The sequence below is a fragment of the Nansenia antarctica genome (genome assembly GCF_963989245.1).
Source record: "Nansenia antarctica genome assembly, chromosome: 1".
Classification (NCBI taxonomy): domain Eukaryota; kingdom Metazoa; phylum Chordata; class Actinopteri; order Argentiniformes; family Microstomatidae; genus Nansenia; species Nansenia antarctica.
The window spans coordinates 5,422,479-5,445,250 of NC_137674.1; the positions used below are offsets into that span (position 1 = coordinate 5,422,479).

A 22,772-nucleotide genomic window follows, 5' to 3' on the forward strand; every position below is an offset into this window, starting at 1 on the left:
AGCGATTTCTTTCAACCACATTCAAGCCTGGATTTTTCCTTTATCGGCGTTCATGGAATACCCCCCAGGATTGATAGGGGAAAATCTTGACAAACCGTGATGTTAGAATTATAAGGTTCCATCTCCATTTTTGTCAAAATTGAGTTTTTTACATAATCTGATCCATTAGGTGTTTATTAATGCCTGTGTGGTGTTGTTTTTTTTAAATGTTGACATTTTTGAGTTCCTAATTCATAAAATACAAAGGTTCCATCTCACAAAACATAATGGAATGTAAAAACGTTGACGCTCAATATCTCTGAACTGTCCTAAACGGAGATAGATAAAACCTTATCATTCTAAGCTCACGAAACTGGACACTGTTGAAGTTCACTATAACTCCGGAAGATGGCAGTAATGCAACACCAAGGTAATGCAAGCTGCCGTTTAAACCCCAAAGAAGAGGAGGAAGAAGAAGAAGAAGTGACGCCACCAACGGGGGAAATTTGAAACGTCCGAAATGGCGGAGGTGCAATGTCGGGAAGCGCACGGAGCAGTGAACACGGAAAAGAACAACTTTACAGAAGATTACAGCCAAGAAGACCGAACGAAAACGTGTCATTCAAATTCACCGGGGGGTAGAGGGATCTACACACTGAGTACGTTGGATACGGAATGTAACGTTGTGGGTCGTGTGAATGAAGACATCTCCCCGCCTACAACAGAGGAAACCTCTGGTTTCTCTGGACTACAACTCCCAACACAGGACACGTCTGAATGTCTGAACACACATGATGATCTCGGGTCAGATGATGTTGAATTAAACTCGACAGATGTCAGCAGCACAGAAGACCAGGAGAACTCCCTTATTCACTCTGTGGTCACCGGCCCTCCGAGCGATGTGGGTGAGTCCTGAGTCCTGTCCTCATCTGGGTCATTTTGTTTATACGGTGCCTTTCCCGTCCCCAGTACTAAATCATGAATGAATGAATGAATGGTCTTTATTGTCATTAATATAGTACAGGTACCAAACAACGAAATTTGGGAGGGGGGGGGGCTCCCCTGGTGTTAGGAGAAAAATACTAAAAACAAGAAGGGAAAAGAGCTGGTTTACATAAATAAAGGCTATACACTATCCACTATACTATACAAATAAAACACTGTGCTGTACTCTATGCTATGCTATAAATATCCTAACATTTCCTATCTCTGAACCTTATGTGCACGAGGGTTGTCATATTGCACATAGTATTATTGCACATTCATTTAAAGTGTCGCAGTTTGCAGGTTTGAAATGTTCACAGTTGTGTTTCATTGTTGCACTTGATTACAATCTAGTAGCTGCCATCAAGTTGTCCAGACTGTCCAGGGCCCAGAACCTAGGTCTTTGCTGTGTTCAGGGCCTGAATGGCCCTAGCTGAGCTTGCCTTATTCCTAATGTAATGGTGGCACCTCATACTAACTGTGTGTGTTGGTAGCTAGCTTAGTTAGTAGCTAACGTCTTCTCCTCTAGCTTAATGTGTTTTTCGATATCATTTGATTTGATATAGCCTCTAATCGATGCGTCTGTACATACTGTACAAAGCTACCGTAACTGTACTTACGGTAGTTCCTCCTTTACTGCAGTAATCCTCCTTTTAACCCCCGGCCTCCTGTTTACCGTAATCCCTTGACTAGGAGCGCACGGGTCACACTAGCTTCCTGCAGTGCTATGATCCATCTCTTGTATACATCTCTAACTGCCGTACTTGTCATACTGTACCTATCATTTATCACTCATGTTTTACATCACTATTTATTTGCACTTCTGGTTAGATGCTAAACCACATTTCGTTGTCTGGTACTTGTACTCTGCAATGAATGACAAAGTTTAATCTAATTTAATTTAATTTTGATTTATTAGGATCCCTACTATTCCTGGGGTCCACACAAATCACACAGAAGAAACCATCACAACACATATAATTATGAATGAATGAATGAATGGTCTTTATTGTCATTGATATAGTACAGGTACCAAACAACGAAATTTGTGAGGGGGGGCTCCCCTGGTGCTTGGAAAAATAATACTAAAAACAAGAAGGGAAAAGAGCTGGTTTACATAAATAAAGGCTATGTACACTATCCACTATACTATACTATACAAATAAAACACTGTGCTGTACTCTATGCTATGCTATAAATATCCTAACATTACCTATCTCTGAACCTTATGTACCCGAGGGTTGTCATATTGCACATAGTGGTATTGCACATTCATTTAAAGTGTCGCAGTTTGCAGGTTTGAAATGCAAAGAAATTATAACAAAGAAGAAAAGGATCAACGTACAGAACAACACATAACAATGTTAAAGTCAGCAATTTAGTGAGTGTCACTAAAACACATAACAAAGAAGAACCATCCACCAGCAAAACAATAAATAACAGAAATGCGTATGATTATTATTATTTTTTTAAATTGATTTTATTCTGGGTTTTAGAGATATGACCTGGTAGGGACTGGGAGTTCCATTCAACCATCGCTCTCTACAGCACGGCACCTTGTTTTGAATTTGTTTTTAGTTTTTTGGAATTGTGTAGTCTAGTTACCAACTGGTGGCATGTCTGGTGGGGTATGTGTGTGCACCAGAGCTGAGTGTAAGCTGCCTATACAACCCGACAGGGGTTTTCAGAACAGTAATATTGATCGTGATCACTGACTGTGAACCTAAACTTCTGAAGTGTTCTATTTGTAAAGCCACAGATGCGCCACGCGAGGACCGCCCCAGCGCTGCCCCCCATCAGACTGCTACTGAGGAGACGGAGGTTAATGACGCAGAGGTAGTGCGAAAGGCACGGGAAGATGGTCGCGTGGAGGTGGTCTTCCCCGGCTCTGTCACACAAGAGGGCTGCTGTCGGTTCGTCAGTGAAATCCTCAAGTGCATCCTGTACCAGAGACAGCAGCTGCCTATGACCTACGACCAGCTGGTTTACTCTCAGAAAAAACTGCAAGCCGCGGTACAGGTCAGTGCAGTGGGTGATGTAAAACTTCCTCACGACAACAACTGTCTTAGTCTACAACGTTCATGACTAACAATAATGCTCTTCTCTTCTCTTCTTTATTCTCATAAGTTCCAGTTCAAGTTTATTGTCATATGTATTAATACAATGAAATTCTTCAGCCTCGTCTCTCTCTGTAGTATCACACACAAACAAACATCGTCCACAATACAAACAAAGGTCATGTTTGTGAGTTTTGTCTTTGAGTTTGACCCCAGTCTCTCTTCCCACCCTGTCTAGAGTGAGGAGGCGGTGGGCTGGAGGCCAGTGCAGTCGGCAGGATTGGACTGGCGCCGGAGTCAGCGCACACTCCAGGACCTGGAAGAGGTGCTGCAGCAGCTGGAGGTGCTGTTTTCCCTCAGCCTGGTGCCGCGCGTTCTGCTTCTGCTGGGTGGCTCCCCGGTGCTCCCTCAGGAGATGTACGAGGTCAACATGGAAGCGGTCGTGTTAGCCGCTAGTGACCGGAGCCTCCGAGTTTCCGCCTGCTTGCGGCAAGTCTTTCGCACACTCTTCGTGGCAGACCTCTTGTCTGATACCAGACCTGTCCGCTTAATGACCACGACAGTCATGGTCCAGGGCCACAGGGATTGCGGCGTTGACTGGTTCCGGCCTAAACTGAACTTCAAGGTGCCCACGCGGGTAAAGAGACACGTTATCGCCCTGTCTTGTGACCCTGGCGTCTCTGGCCCGCCTCAGGCAGAGCCGACGGATTGGCAGGATTATGTGTGGTTCCAGGCCCCCATGCCCATCAAGGGATTCAGCAAGTGACATGCCAGGAGAGGGCTTCAGCCACACGATGGGATTAGAGGTGTTCAATGGGGCAGGGTGAACACGTCTGAATACAAAACCTCTCAGAGGAGCAATGTGTTTCTATTGTAACTCTGCAGAATGAATGGCATTCCGGTGGGCTACCAGAGTGTACAGTCTTTTTTAATGAATGATGTGTACTTTTAGCTGGGCTGCACAATTATGGCTAAAATGATAATCGCTATTATTTTACTCAATATTGTGATCACGATTATTCATCATGATTATTCATCCATTTTGGGGAACACAATTATTTTATTGCAGAAGAAAACTGTCTTCACAATAATAATGTATTTTATAAACCTATAAATAAATGAACTCAAATGTACAAATCTTTGAATCAAAATAGGACTTTCTTCTAAGGCTGCCACGATTAGTCGACTAGTCACGACGACGTCGACTACCAAAATCGTCGCCGACATATTTGGTAATCGCCGTAGTCGCATGTTTTTTTGGAGCTGAAATAAGCGTTTTTTTTTGTTTTGTTTTTTTTTGCCTAGCACCAGGGGAGCCCCCCCTCCCAAATTTCGTTGTTTGGTACCTGTACTATATCAATGACAATAAAGACCATTCATTTCATTCGATAAGCATTCGTTTTTCTTCCCTGAAGCTGCCACTGGCTAGCGTCTCCCAGTGTCTTTGATGTACATGCGCAGTGTCGGTCATCCGGGGCACACGTGACTTCCCCGGAAAAACAAACAGAGAAATTTCTTCCTGTCCTCGTACCTCTAAAGTGTGGGAGCATTTCAACCACAACGTTGAAAAAAAGAATGTAAAATGTAAAATTTGCAAAGCTGAACTCGCTTATCATGGCAGCACGTCTATGATGCGCGAGCATCTAAAAAGGAAGCACGTTGTGGCAGATGACGAGGAAGACGATGGCTCGTCTCGGTAAGCTAGTTAGCTTGTTATTGGCTAACGATATCGTTACGTTAAAAGCCTTCTTACATTATTTTACGTTGTCATCAAAGCGATACTTATCAAATAGCTAAAAATGTTGTCTTAACGTTACAGTGCTAAGAAGGCGCGTTCTACTATGAGATGAGTGAAGCAAAGCAAAACTTTTGTACTCTGTACAAGTATTTATTTTTGTTTTTGTATTCTTTTGGTTGCCTAGTGCCTAGCCTACCTCATTTTACTCAGCAGTTTGCACCCTCTACTACTCTTTACATTACATTACATGCAAGTGATGCCAGAAATAAATCTGCAAAGTTCATTAAAATATCTATTTTTGAGTGAACAATCATTTTAATTGTCTTTATTTTTAGTTAGCACATGCCTACAACAACAACTAACAACTTCAAGCTAAATTTAGAAGCTGATTTAGAAGATGATAGCTAAATAAGAGCGATTGAGTAATTGTGCGATAAGCTGTAATTTATGATCCGATTAGTCGACTAATCGTTAAAATAATCGGTGACTAGTCGACTATGAAAATAATCGTTTGTGGCAGCCCTACTTTCTTCATGTGAATTCAGTCATCTTAAGGCTACATATAAATACAATTGTAAAAAGAAAAAGAAGAATGCCACCACATTCTTCAACACCACATCTTCACCACACCTGCAGGTTTTTTTTGCAAGAAAACATCAACATGATTTGATTTAAGAGATAACAATGTTCCCTCCGGTGCTAAATATAGAAGGGGAACTTGTAGCCAGTATGCATAAGAACTTTTTTGCCAGTTCTGAGAGCAGTCAGAAGAATTTCGGATGTTCCCTCAGCTCCACCACCCCTATGGATCCTCGTCACTGTCGAGGGCTCTTGATTGTAGGTAGGACCGTAGCTCAGAGGGTACACTTTGTTCCAGCTGGTAGGTTCGGCAGGACGTGAGAAATGGCCCTCTTCTGCTCGATGACTCTCGTATCATCTGCGGTGTGCCGCAATCCCCACCTGGTGAGTGCTCTGGAAGCTTCAGTTAACTTTGTGCCGCCTTCTGTAGGAGAAGCATCTCACCAGACTTCAGACAGTGCAGTCGATCATTATTATACTACCACCAAGTATATTCACATGGCATTAACACACAACCATCACATTCTATATATGAAACGTTTAAATTATTTACAGTTAATCTATTTTAACTATTTTTTTTATTATTATTTTAATACATCACTTAACCTACTCACCTATGGCGAGATGAAGTCTGTGGCCAAAGCACTGGAGCCTCGTCCAGTTGTTCAGAAAGACTGCCCTGACTATGTTGGATCCGTGGTCTGTCGTAATGCAGACGAGTCTCCTCCTGCAATCCCCAGGCCGACATGGCATCCCTCAGAGCATTGCCAATCAACTCCCCTGTGTGGTCGTCTGGGGAAAATGATGTTTCGAGGCATGTGGTGTTCGTTGTGAAATCGCTGGCAATGTAGTGAACCGTACCATATAAGGCTCATATATGGCTCCATTGTTCTGCAAAATACTGAACATCCGCAAGCTCCCTCTCTATTTCCCCCCCCCGACACTTTTCATAAAGCGGAGGCAAAGCCACTAGCTCCCAATGGTTACGTGACGGGATCTTGTGTCTTCTGTCCAAAGTGTTGACCATTTTCTTAAAACCGGGACTGTCAACAATGCTTATTGCACACATGTCGTTTGCTAAATGGAAGACGATAGCCTTGGGGTTTTTTCAATATGTCTTTGAGAATGTGTTGATTATTATTATTAATAATAATAATAGATTTCATTTAAAAGTGCCTTTCTCAGACTCTAGACACTACAAAAAATATATATATACTTTTTTTTTTTTAAGTGGAAGTGCTCAGGCAACTATGTGGAATAATGTTACTCAGGACCCATGCCATTGACATCGTGATTAATATACGAGTAATTGTGCAGCCCTAGTTTTAGTGCTGTAATAAAAGCACTGGGGATGGTTGGTGGTAAAAGTGCTGAAGGTATCACATTACACATTATGGATTGTATAATAAACATACATCTGAAACAACACTTGGTAGCATGTGGGGTCAATTCTGTTCTCCAGAGAGTAACTAGTGACATGTTGCACTTTTTGACAGCTCCCTAACCTCTCTGTGTAATAATGATTTCTGGATGATTGAAGACAATTACATTATTAAAATATAAGTTCAGAATGCATCATGGATTGATGTGTTTTATAGTGTTTATAAACATTTGTATCTCACATTAGTGCAAACTTTAGTCTTAAAGTAGTGCAAATCTTTCTGTTTCTTAAATACAGTACTACTCCATAATGATTTTATCGATGTACATTACCAGTCAAAAGTTTGGACACACTTTCCCATTCAATTGAAGGTGTGTCCAAACTTTTGACTGGTACTGTATAATGAGTAATTACAATCGCTGAGCTAGACTGTATGAGATATTAAGAGTATTTGTGACAACAAATCAAGTTAAAATATATGCTTGATTATTACAGTTATTGATAATTTTAAAAAATGCCTTAGTTGTATTTTGGTGCATATACAATCAATAATCATAATGAGTGTTTGTTGCCCTTTGCTCTATAACTTCTCCACTTTCTTGACAAACTGCACAAAGTCGTCAGCCAGAAGACGGGGCTCTTCAAAGGCAGCAAAGTGCCCACCCCGAGGCATGTATGAGTAAGAGACGATGTTTGGGAACTGATGACTTGCCCATGTCCGAGGGCAGTGGCGCAGCTCATTGGGGAATGCTGCCAAGGCTGTGGGCACAAACACCCTCGCTCTGAGAAAAGAAAAGCATATTAACATCTAGTCATGGACAAAAATATTGGCACCCCTGCACTGCTTTTTTGTACTGTTCTTCTGGGAGAAGTGGTGCATTATCTGACAGAAGACAATCTTTTTGTCCATGACTGTACCCCCCACTTGGAACCCTGTCAGGAGCATCTCATGTACATATACATACAACCACACAAAGGAAGCATGATTAGGGCTTCCACAGGGATGAAATAACAGGCACTGTGGAGGGGAGTGAAATCGAAGAAGCCCCCAAGGCAGAGCACACCCACCGAAGATCCGGTCTGTTCCCCATGTTGGTGAAGTTCTCTTTGTAGAAACGCATGGATGAGATGATGCAGCCGGTGGTCCAGTAGATCATGATGTTGGTCAGGAGGTCATCCAGGCTAAATTTACTGAAATAGGAAAGCAAGGCGACATTTTTCCCTCAACACATTATCTGTTCATTCATTTCTAGTGTTTGTGTCACATCTGACCTTGATTTTTCCAATTAAACTGGGTTGAATTTCCACCTTTTACCTCTCTAATCCCCCGTCCTCCAATTCCCTGTTCTTAAAGTCAGTCCAGGTGGAGAATTTCTCCAGAATGTAGGCAGCCAGTCCCACTGGAGAGTCATTCACACCACAGCCTGCAGGGGGCGAAATAGTATTTGACATGATTAAAGTTAAACCTCAGAGTGGTGGTATAGAGCATTGACAAAGCACACAAGCCAAGCACACAATGAAATTGCATAATGCCACCATGTTTCTCTCTCTAAGTAAGCCTGGCAATGTCCAAGCTTTGCCTGTAAGCAATGAATGTTATGATTGTACTTGCAAGTCTATGCAACGTGTGCTGCTTACCTGCCGAGTCTGGCTTGGTGGCTTGAATGTGCATGTAGCCGGTCTCCCTCAGGATCTCATAGACATTCCTCTCCATGAAAGGGAACATTCTATGAACATCCTCCTTAGTGAATCCAACCAGGAAGGGCAGGTAGCGACCAATCAGGACAGAGAACAGCTTACCAAACCCATTCCGCGATTCAGACATCATGTTCAGATGGAGACCCCTCACAGACCTTGCAGGCAGAGTGAATAATGACAGTTTGTTACTCATTTGAGAGAAATCATTGGGGATAAAATCACTGAAGGGGGGGGGGGTTGTACTGTATCTTTGTGCACTATACATGAAAGGTTTGTGATAATTCATGTGGATCTAAAATAAATAGCATGCATCACAAATGCATTTGCGAGCTGCAGAATTCCAAACTTGTTTTGTTGTCCTGTCTATTTGTGATATCTTGGTATGCCGGTTTTCTCAGCAGTTTTGCATACTGAGAGGATTGTTTGGAATACAGTAAATGCCAGTCACTGTGGCCATGATTAAGACGAACAAAGATCCCAATGGGAAAACACCTTGGTGGAAAAACCTTGGTTTGGCCTGACTCAGTTCTTACTGTGGCTTCATCTGGGCCATGTTGGTGGTAATGAGGGAGCCCCAGTCCCCACCCTGCAGGTAAAACTCTGAGAACCCCAGGCGCTCCATCAGTATGAGGAAGACTCTCGCTGCAGCCAGAGTGTTAAATCCTGGTGGGACACCAAAGCGCAGAGTCAGAGTCAGAATCAGAATTATTTGTTATTGCTCGTGTAGAGGGAGACGAGGAGAGGAGAGAGAGAGGCTCCAAGACGAGCTTGCTTGTCCATAAACATCTACTAGTCTGGTGATCTCAAGGTTGGTTACATACTGTAAAATATGTTTGGACATTGGTTTCTATAAGAGCAATTTTGCTAAATGTTATTTAATTATATAGATTCAACAACTCCTCCAGCGAAGGTGCGTGTCCCCCAGTATTTTTTTTTTTTAAAGTTATTTTTTCTGAGTGGGGCAGTCCCACTCATATTTTTCATTTTTATTGACAGTTACAGTGAAGATTTAGACAGGAAGGATGACATGCAGGATATGTCCCCGGCCGGAATCGAACCGGGGACCCTGCGGTTACATGGTCAGCGCTTAACCCGCTACGCCACCTAAGCGCCCGTGTCACCCAGTAGTGTTGTGGTGTGTGGAGCTATCACCTTGTTTATGCGGGGCCTCTGAGAAACCGTATCCAGGAATGGATGGGCAGATGACCTCGAACGCAAGGCCACCCTGGGAATCAGTGAGCAGGGGAAGTATCTTGTAGAACTCGAAGAAAGAGCCAGGCCAACCATGCACGAGCATCAGGGGCAGCACCCTCTGACCCTCACGATGTGGTGGCCGCACGTGAATGAAGTGCACATCTAACCCTGAGGGGGAATCGGGGGGTTAGGGAAGCTAGTGTATAATATAACGCAGAATAATTCCTGACAAACTATGAATGAGAGACACTGTTGTTAAGTGTCACTGTAAAGTTCATAAAGGCCTACCTTCTATGTTGGTTTTGAAGTGGGGATACTTGTTCAGCACAGCGATCTGCTTCTTCCAGTCAAACTGATGCCTCCAATGAGAAACCACCCTCTTGAGATAGACGGAGTTGAAGCCGTATTGGAAGCGTGCCTCCTCCAGGGGGTCAGTGTAGCGTGTCCTGTCTATACGTTCATGAAGGTCCTGAGGAGGAAGAGGAGGCAAAAGACACCAACTATCATTAATAGAATATGGCATTCAGTTTTTTCTCAAATAAAATGATTACATAATTATAACATAATTGCCCTTTCTCTCGTCACATAACATTGGACATTGTTCGTCTTATTGGTTATTACTAGGTTTGTTTGTATTACCTGTATTTCTTCATCTGAAGTTTGAACCACAAAGGGGTAAATGTTCTCATCTTCTGACAGAGGCTTAACTCCTGCCCCCCACCATCCTTGACCGATAGGGATGCTCCTGGCTTCCCTCTTTCGAGAGATCAGGTAGGTGAGTAGCCCCCCCACTGCCACGGCTGACCCCACTGCCAAAAGCTGCTGTTGTTTGGTAGGATCCAAACTGGAGATTGCTTGTCTGCAATAAAAAATATATAGGTCAGCAATAACTTTTCAGTACTATGAGCGTGCACACACACACACCCACACCGAAAACATACTGTTGCCTAAGGTGTAACAGGTGTAAAGGTAAGGTGTCAAAGATCTTCAGAATCAGAATCAGAATCAGAAGACTTTATTGCCATGACATGTAAACATGTTAGGAATTTGGTTTGGGACAGTGGAGCACGGTTTACAGCAGGACAGGTGCAAGACAGGACAAGACAGTGCAAACCAACATCATAGTGCAAGAGTCATAATTAATATAAATATAAAGTGCAGAGATCAAGTGTTCAAGTGTTCATATCCAGACAGTCCAAAGCTCTCTGGGTGGGGGTGGAGGGAGGGTAGATTGATCAAGTCGAACATGGCAGCAGCAGTAACATTATAGTTAATTATTTCAGTTGATCGTTTGTCACAGATTCTTTTTTGATTAAATGTAATTTATCGGTGTCTCTAAAGAATGTTGTACTCACTTCATATATGCAATGGCCTGCATAGTGGCTGCTGGGCTGTGGCGTGCGTAGCTCCTTCCAGGTTGCGGGCTCTTGGAGAAGCCTTATCAGCACAAAAGTATGTTAGAGTTACGAATCAGAAATGTGACTTTTGTTCAACTAGCTTGCTTTAACCTCTGACAGGATTCAACTGAACTGGGCTATAACTACGATCTATGTCCAATGCAAGATGATGTAAGACAAGACCTATGCAATCATTAATCTCACTTGTGTTGCAATGTGGTTATATTATAGACCTATGCAATCATTAATCTCACTTGTGTTGCAATGTGGTTATATCAGTAACAGTCTGCTTTACACGGTCTAGTGAGTCCAGACGGGACTTATTTACAAAACGAGCGTCTATATCGTTTAAGGGTGCGTTCGTAAATTCGCTTTGGGAAATCTGATCAGTACTCATGGTCCAATCTTGTCCAATCAAAAATAGACTTTGGTCCGTTTCTGACGTTGATGTCCCAGTGGGCGGGCGCTCCGGCGCTCTCGGAGCGAATTGAATCCTCATTGGTTGAATTAGAATAGATCATCCTCCTCATTGGTTGAATTAGATCCTCCTCCTCATATTATTGGTTGAATTAGATCGTCCTCCTCATTGGTTGAATTAGATCATCCTCCTCCTCATTGGTTGAATTAGATCAACCCCCTACCTCTTTAGGGGCGTCTAGACGGTGACGTCAGTGGTTATGTAACGGTCCGTCTGGTTGTTTGTTTATTTGATGCCTAGAGAACCTCTGAGATCTTCAACCAGAAATGATCATGAATGTTAAGATCGTGCTGCCTTTGCTGGCGGTGATCGTGGCCGCGGCGAGTGCTGCGATGACTGGAGGTATAGTGGATAGTGTATAGCCTTTATTTATGTAAACCAGCTCTTTTCCCTTCTTGTTTTTAGTATTTTTTTTCCTAGCACCAGGGGAGCCCCCCCTCCTAAATGTCGTTGTTTGGTACCTGTACTGTATTAATGACAATAAAGACCATTCATTCATTCATTCAGGTGCCGCTGACGCCGACCTGGAGGACCAGGGGGTGAAGGATGCCTTACAATGGGCCGTCGGCGAACACAACAAGAACACTAACGACGCGTATGTCAGTCAAGTGGCCAGAGTGATCAAGGCTAAGACACAAGTAAGTCTTTTTTACAAGACAACATGTTCTTTTTATGAATGAATGAATGGTCTTTATTGTCATTGATATAGTACAGGTACCATACAACGAAATTTAGGAGGGGGGGCTCCCCTGGTGCTAGGAAAGAAATACTAAAAAACAAGAAGGGAAAAGAGCTGGTTTACATAAATAAAGGCTATATACACTATCCACTATACTATACTACTATACTATACAAATAAAACACTGTGCTGTACTCTATGCTATGCTATAAATATCCTAACATTTCCTATCTCTGAACCTTATGTACACGAGGGTTGTCATATTGCACATAGTATTATTGCACATTCATTTAAAGTGTCGTTATGCAAGCTTAGTGACATTTGAGTGACTCGTTTTGGGTGTTTGGCTTTTTTTCTTTTAAGACTATTCTAAAGCCAAAATGTTGTGAATGTAATGCGTCAGCCGTCCGGACGCCTAGGGCTGCAGTCGTAAAATCACTCCGGAATCTGATCAGCACTCATGGAACGCCTCTTGTCCAATCAAATTACTTGGTCCCTTTGTGACGTTAAACCCAGTGTGCGCTCCGGCGCTCTCGGAGCGAATTTTACGAACGCAGCCTGAATCTCTCAATCCTCTGGCTGGTTGCATTGTTGGATCATTGCCGATATCTTCCTGCCTGAATGAGTCACAGTCATGAGTCTCCTGACTATTCTTCCTTGTTTTTCTTTCTTCATCTGCAGTGATGTGTGAAAAAAACACACACAAGATAAATAAAGTTTAATGAAGCAAAATAGTGAATGCTTGCTGGAATTTACTGTACCTGACCACATTTCTTAATCAGTCCAGAAAGTCACATAGCCTGCCCTACTGCATTGCTCGAAAGGGTTAGCTTTAGTTGATCATTTGCACCCTAGTTGACTACATAAACTGAAATGTCACGACTTCGGAAGAACAAAATATGGGGTTCTGTTTTTATCCCTGAGAAACCATGTCTGACACACCTCTTTGTCTACAGGTCGTGGCTGGCATTAAGTACATCTTCACCGTGGAGATGGCTAGAACCTCATGCAGGAAGGGTGGCGCAGATGATCAACTGTGCAGCATTCCTGAGGCGGCTCAGGTAATGACCACTCTGTATTTCATATAGATCTATATAAACAAAATACCTAGAAATTCCAACAATCATAGTTTACATCTACCATGTCATAGCCTGCCAAACTGTGTAAAATTGAGTTTGGAGATATGTTTAAACAATATACATACATACATACATACATACATACATACATACATACATACATACATACATACATACATACATACATACATACATACATACATACATACATACATACATACATACATACATACATACCTGAATACTTCAGTAGTTATTGCTAGACTATTCTCTAAACAGCCTCTGTCTAGCTTGATACCTGAAATGATGTGCCTAACTGACTGATTCTTGTCCCCTCAGACACACAAGTGCACATTTGAGGTGTGGAGCCGCCCGTGGCTGGGTTCTACTCAACTGGTGAAGAACACCTGCTAGCAACAAGACCCATGAAGACATCTCACTCATGGACTAACACTATGTGGTTACTAGGGCAGGCAGTGCAACCTCCCTGTCAGTATTCTGAGAAACAAATAACAAATTTTACTAAGAGTAAGGCTTAAAGTTAGTTTACTAACTGATTTTAAATAAAAAACAACCTTTGCTTTCTTGAATATAATCCCTTGAATATAATTCCTCTGAAAATGTAGACTACCTTTTATAGTTAATGCAATGGTTCGTAAACTATGCAGCACAGTTCTTTCTACAAAATAAATTGTTTCGGACATCTCCATGTGGTGCTTTTCTGTCTCACTTTGTTTCTAGAAGGACTTAGCTTAGACTACTATTCAATGACAAATATATCATTGTGGGATTTTAGAATTTAATTGCTCTCTGCGCTCTCTCCACCTTGAGTCAACCACTCACTCAGCTAGTAGTAGGGTGGAGGTATCTCAAAAAACGGATAGTATAGCCTACAGTAGATAGTATAGCCTACAGTAGATAGTATAGCCTACAGTAGCAGATGCTGCTTCTTCAGTCACCTTGGAGCGGAGATGTGAGACAGCGGAGAGTGAGACAGGCAGTTGAGTGATGGCGGGTTCAGAGGCAGATACGGTACCCCCTCACCCCCATAAGGTGTCCGCTCACCATTTGTTGCCAACTATGTCGTTGACTATTGTACGGGAACATTATTTGTTTGATAGACATTCTGTCATTGCTACTCTTGTAAAAAATTTAAAAAAAGTAACTGAGTCAGACTGTCTGGGCAGAATCATCATACTTAAACGACCTCAACCTCTCATACAATGAAAACCGACCAAATGTTTGTAGGACAACAGACACATTTCACAAGACATTTTCTCACAAGATGAGACCGAGCAATCTAGAGCAGTTCTGGGCCTTTGTGTTTCCCAGGCCTCCAAGTACTCCAAGGCCAGACCAGAACCTCTGTGCTCTTTTAAATGAGGGTCATTTTAACCTCTCGCCCGCTACCACTAACCCCCATCCCCCACTGCTGGGAAAAAAGGGGGAAAACTCGGAGGCCAATAGAATACAATGCACAAAGGTACACAGTGTGTTCTAGCCAATTGGAGACTGGGGGAGAGTCAACAACCACTGAAATACTAAAACATTTTCTAATAGACTTTGTACATGTCTACGTGTCTGATTTCAGGCATCGTCAGCGTAGGCTGTCCATCTGTTTTGCAGTTTGACCGCGGCCTTCTACAGCGGTAAGAATGAAGATTCTGAATTCGGATGAACTCCATATTGCTGAAAGAATACTGCAGTCACATTTACCGAAAAGTTCAAAGGTACTCACCACAATTGACGACAATATGTGTTATGGGTGTATGATGAAGTATATAAGCCTACAGGAAAATATAATAACATCAATAATGATTCATCCTTAATTAAATCTACACTGTCCTGTAGGTGTATGGATTCCTGTTTGGTCTCAACAGAAACAAGCCAAACACATTGGAGATAGTTGTAGACACCTGGCCTGATTTCAAGGTTATTATTTGCCGACCAGATGCAAAGGTCAGTCTGTATGTTGAATTCGGGTTCACAGTTTACATAGCAATAACACATTGTCAACGAAACAAACACTCCGAAACAGAGTAGTTTTGTTTATCCAACAGAATAACCGTGCTTTACAGTACAAGAAAAAGGTCACTTTATACTGCACCGATGGACAAATCTTGAAAAGAATGGTGACTGAAGAAAACGCTATTGACTGGAGCACATATTTCTTAATAGGAGGTAATTGTTTATTACAGATAATTGAATTGGTCTTAAACTGAGTGGAAACTAACACTGTTTTATCCAACAGGATTTGATATATGTCATGCCCCTATGTTAAAAGAAGCAGCTACCTCCAAAGGGGTAAATGTGAGAGGCTTTGCCTTGGTGCATCTCATGACATTACCAGACCCTAGCCTTCTGCCACAAATCACATCCAACAGGTACACTGGTAGACCTAATGCCAGATCTGTCATGTATAATTGTCTGAATAGTTTGGGCTAGGTTTAGTGATCATGATTGTATCATGGGGATTACATTGGGATCATCTCATGTCAACAATTCCACCTAACTCCAATTTACCCTTTTTCTTTATTTCTCAAACCCACAGTGAACTTGAAACTAGGATGTCTTCTCTGAACGAATCGCACATTGAATTAGTGAATAAAACCTGGAAGTTTGGAGGGGACGAGCAGGGGTACAGGACCATTAAAAATCTCATAAGCCACTTTCCTACATGCTGCATCACAGACGACCAGAGGCAGCCGGTGGCCTGGATCCTACTGTATGACTACTGCGCCATGGGCATGCTGTTCACACTGCCACAGTACAGAGGGAAAGGCTATGCCAAAGCCTTGGTCAGCTTCATGGCAAAGAAACTCCATGCTCAAGGCTACCCAGTGTACTGCTTCATAGAGGAGGAGAACACACTCTCCTACAGGCTTTTCAATAACCTCGGCTTCACTGAAGATCCCCTGTACAGGGCTGCCTGGTTTGAATTCAGTTATTAGTATCATGGGCTGTCTCTATACTCTGTAGTATTGTACCTCCATATGAAATGTAGGTTCTACTAACTGAAGGCTCAGAAAGAATTAATTATATGTCCATAAATGATGTTCTTGTGTCGCCAGTTTGTTGTGCTTCGATGGGTGTTGGTAATATTATGGCCTGTTTTCAGTTAGTGTTGTCTTGGAGACAGATGGAGACAGAATGATGGGAATGATATACAAGGAACTAAGAGCACCATTGTGTAGGCGGCTACACATTCCAACAAATCCATGACCCATGCAGTAAGCCCAATGAGCTCCTTATTACCGCAGAAGTCACATGTAACAATTCCATCAGAGCAGCAACCCAGATGCCAGTTCTTTAAAAAAGTTCTTATTTTTATTATTCAAGTATACGTTTGCACCAACATTTAAATATAAATAGAAAACGACCTGCTCTATTCTACTTTTTCGGATGATTGCTGTGAGCACAATGGTATATCTATATGACATTTGGCATAGGGTTATTATGTGTCCTGACCTAACCCATAGATTTGACCACAGGGTGGCGCTGTGTATGCTTACTGAACAAGGGAGTAAGGAGCCAACAACAACACAAAAACGTTTATAACTTGTATATAACGTTATTATGGCCAACCAACATCGGCTCAACGATGTGTAACTCTTACCCACTTCGAAATGTATGTTTTATGAAGTGGGCATTGTTTTACAAATATGTACAGTACAGGCCAAAAGTTTGGACACACCTTCTCATTCAATGCGTTTCCTTTATTTTCATGACTATTTGGTACATTGTAGATTCTCACTGAAGGCATCAAAACTATGAATGAACACATAGGAATTATGTATTTAACAATAAAGTGTGAAATAACTCTAAATATGTCTTATATTTTAGATTCCTCAAAGTAGCCACCCTTTGCTTTTTTGTTGTTAATAAAATAAAAAATGGTTGCTGTTAATAAAATATATAATAATAATAGTATATATATATATATATATATAATAACATATTATTATTAACACATATTATATTTAATATTATTATTATATATTTTATTAACAACAAAAAAGCAAAGGGTGGCTACTTTGAGGAATCTAAAATATAAGACATATTTAGAGTTATTTCACACTTTATTGTTAAATACATAATTCCTATGTGTTCATTCATAGTTTTGATGCCTTCAGTGAGAATCTACAATGTACCAAATAGTCATGAAAATAAAGGAAACGCATTGAATGAGAAGGTGTGTCCAAACTTTTGGCCTGTACTGTATTTCAACTTAACGACTAGTTACGACGGTAGTGAGGAGGAACCCTTCCCCTTGTTTAACACGGTGACTCCAGGGTTGCCAGATGGGGCGGGTTATGCGCCGAATAAATCGCATTTAAGCGGTATCAAAATGTCAGTGAGTGGCTGAAGGTTACAAAATGCGTTAAGTTAAAACACACACCCTAGTAGTAGCTACATACAACGTGCAGGCTTCCTATTTTATTTTACAAACATCATCTCACAGGAGCAATTTTCTGACACTATAGGTTTTGGGCTTTTTTTTTTGGGGGGGGGAGTGGTTTTAGCGGTTTTAGACTGTGGTTAGGCTGGAAAATTTCAATCTCATCTGGCAACCCTGCCTGCGTTCACGTGATATCTAGACTATGACGTATATTATATAATATTTTCATTCAAATCACTGTGTTACTATGGTAAATTGACTTGCTTACATGAACGTTTGGCTGATGTATGAAATGTATGATATGGCCGATGTTTAGCCTATTGTTATGTAAATCTAAAATGTAAACGTTTTGGATTGAACTTGAACTATTCAAAAATATTTTTATTTTTTGTAATGCTCCATAAGACCTGGAGATATGGAGCTGCTGACAGAAGAACAGTTGAAGCTGGCCGAGACACAACTGAAAGACCTTTCCCCCCAGTCTCAACAGGTGTGTTTGAGCGTATGGCATGTTGTGTATTAGATATGCCTTTTGAATTGGGTGTCTTTATGGATTTTAGAAACTTTGTATATTAAGTTTGTATGAATGAATGAATGGTTTTTATTGTCATTAATACAGTACAGGTACCATACAACGAAATTTAGGAGGGGGGGCTCCCCTGGTGCTAGGAAAATAATACTAAAACAAGAAGGGAAAAGAGCTGGTTTACATAAATAAAGGCTATGTACACTATCCACTATACTATACAAATAAAACACTGTGCTGTACTCTATGCTATGTTTACATCTCTGCTCCATAGGGAACACCTTGTGTATTGGAGTACGTAACATTGATTTACCATTGTCTTTTCTCCAAGGTTTATGGTTACATTATCCTCATGAACAGAATTAAGTCAGACCCGATTCATGTTTTAGTGGACCGCTGGCCAGAGTTCAGTGGTATTCTCTGCCTACCACAATACGAGCAGGTAACTCAATCGAAGAAGAATCCTTAAGAAATAAATGCACTCTAATTTCTAATAACTTACAAGTGTATTAGTTTTTTTGTCTTCATTTTTCATTTTGCAGGATGGTGACCTCTTTAAAGACATATGTGTTTTTACCAAAGATGAAACTACACTCAGGAAAATCCTTGCAAATGCAAGTGTAATTGATTGGACCAAGTTCTTCTGTCTAGGTAACTACTTGTACCTTGTGGTTTGCCCTTTGCACACTCATTAAATCATGACCATTGGATCTTATGTTATTGTCTCTGTAAAACGTTCTGAGCCTACATGACTGTACATTTACATGTCTGGATGCAGAATCAGACCTCACACTGTACAAGTGCATTCATTGTACTGTCTATTTAATACAGTATGTGCTGTTATCTTTCCCATTCCAGGCACAGATCTTTGCCACGAGCAGGTGGTGAGGACAGTGGCTTCAGAAAGAAATGTGTCAGGGAAAAAGGTCGCTGTGTGCCACATGATGACTCTTAATGATATCTCCCATCTTTCCCCCGCGGACAGGTACCTTGGACAATGCAATCACAAACACACAAGTACACTTACTCTTCCTCACACACACACACACACACACACACACACACACGCACACACACACACACACACATACACACACACACACACACACACACACACACACACACACACACACACACACACACACACACACACACACTGCTGTGGACCAGATATAATAATGGCAGTGTCCATGGGAAGGTTTGGCTAAGACATGTTTTGTTAATGGCATATCTAATATTGATAATCTGACTCCAAATAATATAATTACTATGTGCAAAGAATTGTTGAGTTTGTGCTGATTTCGTGCAGGGATGGTCAAATAGACTGAATCAAATTAGGCTTTACAGCGAATACAAATTATATATCTAATAATACTAATAATAAGAGAGAGAGAGAGAAAAGAGAAATGACCACATGTCATTATTACAAAGCTGCTCACAGCTCATGATGAGAACCAAAGGCAATTAAGTCCCACTGCCCATGTTATATAGACTAACGTGTATATACTGTATATGTTATATAGACTAACGTGTATATACTGTATATGTTATATAGACTAACGTGTATATACTGTATATGTTATATAGACTAACGTGTATATACTGTATATGTTATATAGACTAACGTGTATATATATATGTTATATAGACTAACGTGTATATATGTTATATAGACTAACATATATAAATTAAGAGGAGGAAGGAAGGAGACCAATCAGAATTTTCGGTATGTAAAACCTCTTGGACAATTTGTCTTCAATGTCTGTCTTTGTGTTTTTACATCAGCTCTGCACTGTCAATGACCTCCCTGGATGAAACTCACGTCGATCTAGTTAATGGGACCTGGAAATTTGGGGAAGGGGAACATAGTGTCAGAATGATACAGACTATGATTCGACACTTCCCCTCTTGTTGTGTTCTGGATGCTGAAGGCCAGCCTATAGCGTGGATACTGACCTATGCAAATTGTGCTATGGGCATGCTGTTCACACTGCCCGAATACAGAGGGAAAGGCTATGCAAAAGCTCTAATCAGAAGCATGGCAAAGAAACTCCATGCTCAAGGCTACCCAGTGTACTGCTTCATAGAGGAGGAGAACATGGTATCTTACAAGCTCTTCAAAGACCTGGGCTTCACTGAAGATCCTTTGTACAGAGCTGCCTGGTTTGCTTTTAACAGGTTATAACTACAAGCTTCATATGAGTAAAATCAAGTCATTAAAAAAACCGAAATCCAAATAGGAAACAAGCAATGTGTGTGTAGAGTGTATCAATGCTTGAGAATGGTATTATATAATGCAAACAGTGCAAGCGTTGTGGTTTGAAATAAGAATTACATGTTGACAAATAATTAACTCAAATTGTTTATCAATATCACTTGGTCACTGTTCGCAAATGTCAAGAATAATTGCATAAAACATTAGATTTGTCAAGACAGAGTCAGTTTCTAATTCATGGCTAGTGGCCATGGCTGATCTTGACAGACCAACACTGAAATCTAGTGGTTCAACTGTGTACATTCATTGTCAGACATAAGAGGTGGCTACAACAACTTCCCACATGACCGAAAAGATGAAAACAAAAGAAAGGTTGTACAAGGCATAAGATAGGTGATACATTTTCAGCTGTAAAAAAAATATTTTTGAAATAATAAATGGCTCCAAAATCTGTGGTTGTGTATGTGGCTGAAGAGTGGCAGAGCATAGAAGACATACAACTTTCATCCATTGTTGAGCGGGGCATCAAACTCCTTCAAGTCACAGCTTTTCAAGTCATTCACCCGTTCTCCACGTAGTCCTCCAGTCGGACTAACCATCTCTCCCAGTATTGCAGGACTTGTTCTGAGCTCAGTAAATGAGGGTGTGCAGGTGAACCATCTTTATAGGCCACCACAATCAGTCCATGTTCAACCTGCAAGAGAGGCCAGGACATACACAGGAAGTCAGAACATACTCAATGGCACGACATTGGGTGGCGAATGATGTCGTTCTTAATAATCACACCTGGTAATTGTACTTCACATCGTTGTTTAAGGCTCCAACATAAGCCGCCACCTGAAGAGGGTTGTCGTAGGTGTTGTTGAGGAAGGGTTTGGGCCTCTCTGAGGTCTTCCAGTCAATAACACACAACACACCCCTGAGGACAAAATCCACAAAGCACAACGAATCACAAAGACATGAAATGAGATCAAACGTAGTCACCAAAGTAATAGACGGGTACAGTGTCTCTCCCTCTTAGACGAGACGTATTTACCTGTAGCGGGCCACACAGTCCACAATGCCCAGATAATTGAGTGTCCCATGTTGCACTGTGCTTTCAACAGCTCTCACTCTGCTGACATCCTCCAGTACGTCTCGAATACTCTCCATGTATCCATCCACCTCTGGTGCAGTCTCTGATGTCTTTGCAGCTTCCGCATCCTCCCCAGATGCCTCTCTCGACGCCAGGAGGTCCTCCACTGTTGTATGGAAAAGCTTCCCTTGCCTGAAAAGATCTAACAAAATCCTTCTGCTCAATAAAGTCCATCATCATGTTGTTATCATGTAATTTACATAAGAGTATGTGTATGTATGTAAGACGTCTTACTTTGACTGTACTCCCTGAAGCCTTCCTCCCCGAGCTCTGCAGTCATCCGTCTCCTCCACCTCTCCAGGTAGAAGGCCTGCTCTGGGGACAGGGTCTGCTGAAGGATGCGGGTCACGCTGGGAACCGAGGATCTGGGAGATCTCTGCAAGAGGATTCGTGCAGGAGGAGCTCCAACCTCAGGCTCTCCAGTTTCATCATATGTCCTATCGTGGTCTAACAACGGGTGAAGGGTTTTAGGCCGTTTTGGAGCCGAGGGTCGCCGAGAGGAGGGTGTCTGAGATTTGACAACAGGTCCATAGAGGTGCGCATCCTCCTCTTGGAGGTTCTCTGGGGTGTGTGCACTGACTCTCTGGTTCTCTGGGGTGTGTGCACTGACTCTCTGATTCTCTGGGGTGTGTGCACTGACTCTCTGGTTCTCTGGGGTGTGTGCACTGACTCTCTGGTTCTCTGGGGTGTGTGCACTAGTGACTCTCTGGGAGGAAACGACCGACTTAACCAGGGAGGAGTAGCGCTCACTGTCTACAGAACTGTACAGGCTGTCCTTCTTCTGGCGAGATCTGACCACATGCGATGTGGAGAGATGCTTGACAGATATGATGGAGCTACGGTGAGCTGCGCGCAGTTCTGCAGAGATCAGCCAGACTGACTTACTGCCACGCTGGACTAGGAGCTTCAGTGTCTGTGTGCATACATACCCAGCCATCACCTTGTCTGTCAAGATGTCTTAAGATGTCTTAATTAACCAAAATTAATTATTTCGAAAAGTCCCTTTTGTCTGTCAAGATGTCTTCTTAAGTCGTCTTATTAAGACCTAACCTGAAGACATGCACTCACTTAAGACATGGAGCATACGTGCATGGTGATATTGAGAGATCACAGTTCTTTCTCCATTCTTACTATAATAGTCACGTGTTATATTCGTGAATCGTGATTCAAAAGCGTTAATTCAAAGGTTGTTTAGTTCGGTTATATGATGATGAACAACGCATAATGAAGATTGAATAATCGATGAATAATGTC

General features: G+C 41.8%; 6 protein-coding genes across 7 annotated transcripts; 4 read left to right on the forward strand and 2 right to left on the reverse strand.

Moving 5' to 3' along the window:
• Window positions 1-499: 499 nt before the first annotated feature.
• On the forward strand, window positions 500-4,504 carry mad2l1bp (MAD2L1 binding protein; the record flags this gene model as incomplete). The annotated part of the gene is made up of 3 exons (XM_080550315.1): window positions 500-880; window positions 2,560-2,982; window positions 3,259-4,504. 3 exons carry the CDS (start codon window positions 500-502, stop codon window positions 3,784-3,786), a joined length of 1,332 nt encoding a protein of 443 aa, XP_080406441.1. The 3' UTR covers window positions 3,787-4,504.
• A 2,158-nt stretch (window positions 4,505-6,662) lies between these two features.
• On the reverse strand, window positions 6,663-11,263 carry ephx5 (epoxide hydrolase 5). 2 transcript variants are annotated; one of them, XM_080536016.1, is made up of 10 exons: window positions 11,191-11,208; window positions 10,966-11,120; window positions 10,250-10,469; window positions 9,899-10,079; window positions 9,569-9,778; window positions 8,950-9,079; window positions 8,357-8,571; window positions 8,034-8,142; window positions 7,787-7,909; window positions 6,663-7,500 (listed from the first exon to the last, which is right to left on the reverse strand). In XM_080536016.1, the coding sequence occupies exons 2-10, from the start codon at window positions 10,986-10,988 to the stop codon at window positions 7,299-7,301; spliced, it is 1,413 nt and encodes a 470-aa protein (XP_080392142.1). In that variant the 5' UTR covers window positions 10,989-11,120; window positions 11,191-11,208; the 3' UTR covers window positions 6,663-7,298. The 2 variants fall into 2 exon arrangements, with proteins under 2 accessions (XP_080392142.1, XP_080392141.1); XM_080536015.1 differs by having other exon boundaries at window positions 10,966-11,263.
• A 428-nt stretch (window positions 11,264-11,691) lies between these two features.
• cst3 (cystatin C (amyloid angiopathy and cerebral hemorrhage)) lies at window positions 11,692-13,950 on the forward strand. The gene is made up of 4 exons (XM_080535700.1): window positions 11,692-11,827; window positions 11,993-12,123; window positions 13,121-13,225; window positions 13,583-13,950. The coding sequence occupies exons 1-4, from the start codon at window positions 11,752-11,754 to the stop codon at window positions 13,655-13,657; spliced, it is 387 nt and encodes a 128-aa protein (XP_080391826.1). The 5' UTR covers window positions 11,692-11,751; the 3' UTR covers window positions 13,658-13,950.
• An 883-nt stretch (window positions 13,951-14,833) lies between these two features.
• LOC308161045 (glycine N-acyltransferase-like protein 3) lies at window positions 14,834-16,208 on the forward strand. Its single transcript, XM_080534986.1, has 5 exons — window positions 14,834-14,973; window positions 15,095-15,202; window positions 15,304-15,424; window positions 15,495-15,627; window positions 15,795-16,208. The coding sequence occupies exons 1-5, from the start codon at window positions 14,899-14,901 to the stop codon at window positions 16,192-16,194; spliced, it is 837 nt and encodes a 278-aa protein (XP_080391112.1). The 5' UTR covers window positions 14,834-14,898; the 3' UTR covers window positions 16,195-16,208.
• A 215-nt stretch (window positions 16,209-16,423) lies between these two features.
• On the forward strand, window positions 16,424-20,356 carry LOC308161052 (glycine N-acyltransferase-like protein 3). Its single transcript, XM_080534994.1, has 6 exons — window positions 16,424-16,473; window positions 18,048-18,132; window positions 18,500-18,610; window positions 18,711-18,819; window positions 19,027-19,153; window positions 19,954-20,356. Exons 1-6 carry the CDS (start codon window positions 16,469-16,471, stop codon window positions 20,351-20,353), a joined length of 837 nt encoding a protein of 278 aa, XP_080391120.1. The 5' UTR covers window positions 16,424-16,468; the 3' UTR covers window positions 20,354-20,356.
• A 570-nt stretch (window positions 20,357-20,926) lies between these two features.
• Window positions 20,927-22,643, reverse strand: mgme1 (mitochondrial genome maintenance exonuclease 1; the record flags this gene model as incomplete). Its single annotated transcript, XM_080550319.1, has 5 exons — window positions 20,927-21,077; window positions 21,170-21,302; window positions 21,420-21,660; window positions 21,753-22,309; window positions 22,630-22,643. 5 exons carry the CDS (start codon window positions 22,641-22,643, stop codon window positions 20,943-20,945), a joined length of 1,080 nt encoding a protein of 359 aa, XP_080406445.1. The 3' UTR covers window positions 20,927-20,942.
• Between the last annotated feature and the right edge of the window lie 129 nt (window positions 22,644-22,772).

What these genes read in the sequence shown, in the direction of transcription:
- LOC308161045 (XM_080534986.1), top strand. Translation starts at nt 14,899, where the DNA reads ATGAAGATTCTGAATTCGGATGAACTCCATATTGCTGAAAGAATACTG. An exon ending in TTTGCCGACCAGATGCAAAG is followed by an intron (nt 15,203 to 15,303) that starts GTCAGTCTGTAT and finishes TTTATCCAACAG; the next exon opens with AATAACCGTGCTTTACAGTA. An exon ending in CACATATTTCTTAATAGGAG is followed by an intron (nt 15,425 to 15,494) that starts GTAATTGTTTAT and finishes TTTATCCAACAG; the next exon opens with GATTTGATATATGTCATGCC.
- ephx5 (XM_080536015.1), bottom strand. Translation starts at nt 10,988, where the DNA reads ATGCAGGCCATTGCATATATGAA. An exon ending in ATGGCCCAGATGAAGCCACA is followed by an intron (nt 8,572 to 8,949) that starts GTAAGAACTGAG and finishes TCTGCCTGCAAG; the next exon opens with GTCTGTGAGGGGTCTCCATC. An exon ending in CACCAAGCCAGACTCGGCAG is followed by an intron (nt 8,143 to 8,356) that starts GTAAGCAGCACA and finishes CGCCCCCTGCAG; the next exon opens with GCTGTGGTGTGAATGACTCT.
- cst3 (XM_080535700.1), top strand. Translation starts at nt 11,752, where the DNA reads ATGATCATGAATGTTAAGATCGTGCTGCCTTTGCTGGCGGTGATCGTG. An exon ending in TGATCAAGGCTAAGACACAA is followed by an intron (nt 12,124 to 13,120) that starts GTAAGTCTTTTT and finishes CTTTGTCTACAG; the next exon opens with GTCGTGGCTGGCATTAAGTA. An exon ending in GCATTCCTGAGGCGGCTCAG is followed by an intron (nt 13,226 to 13,582) that starts GTAATGACCACT and finishes TTGTCCCCTCAG; the next exon opens with ACACACAAGTGCACATTTGA.
- LOC308161052 (XM_080534994.1), top strand. An exon ending in TTTCCCCCCAGTCTCAACAG is followed by an intron (nt 18,133 to 18,499) that starts GTGTGTTTGAGC and finishes CTTTTCTCCAAG; the next exon opens with GTTTATGGTTACATTATCCT. An exon ending in CATCTTTCCCCCGCGGACAG is followed by an intron (nt 19,154 to 19,953) that starts GTACCTTGGACA and finishes TTTTTACATCAG; the next exon opens with CTCTGCACTGTCAATGACCT.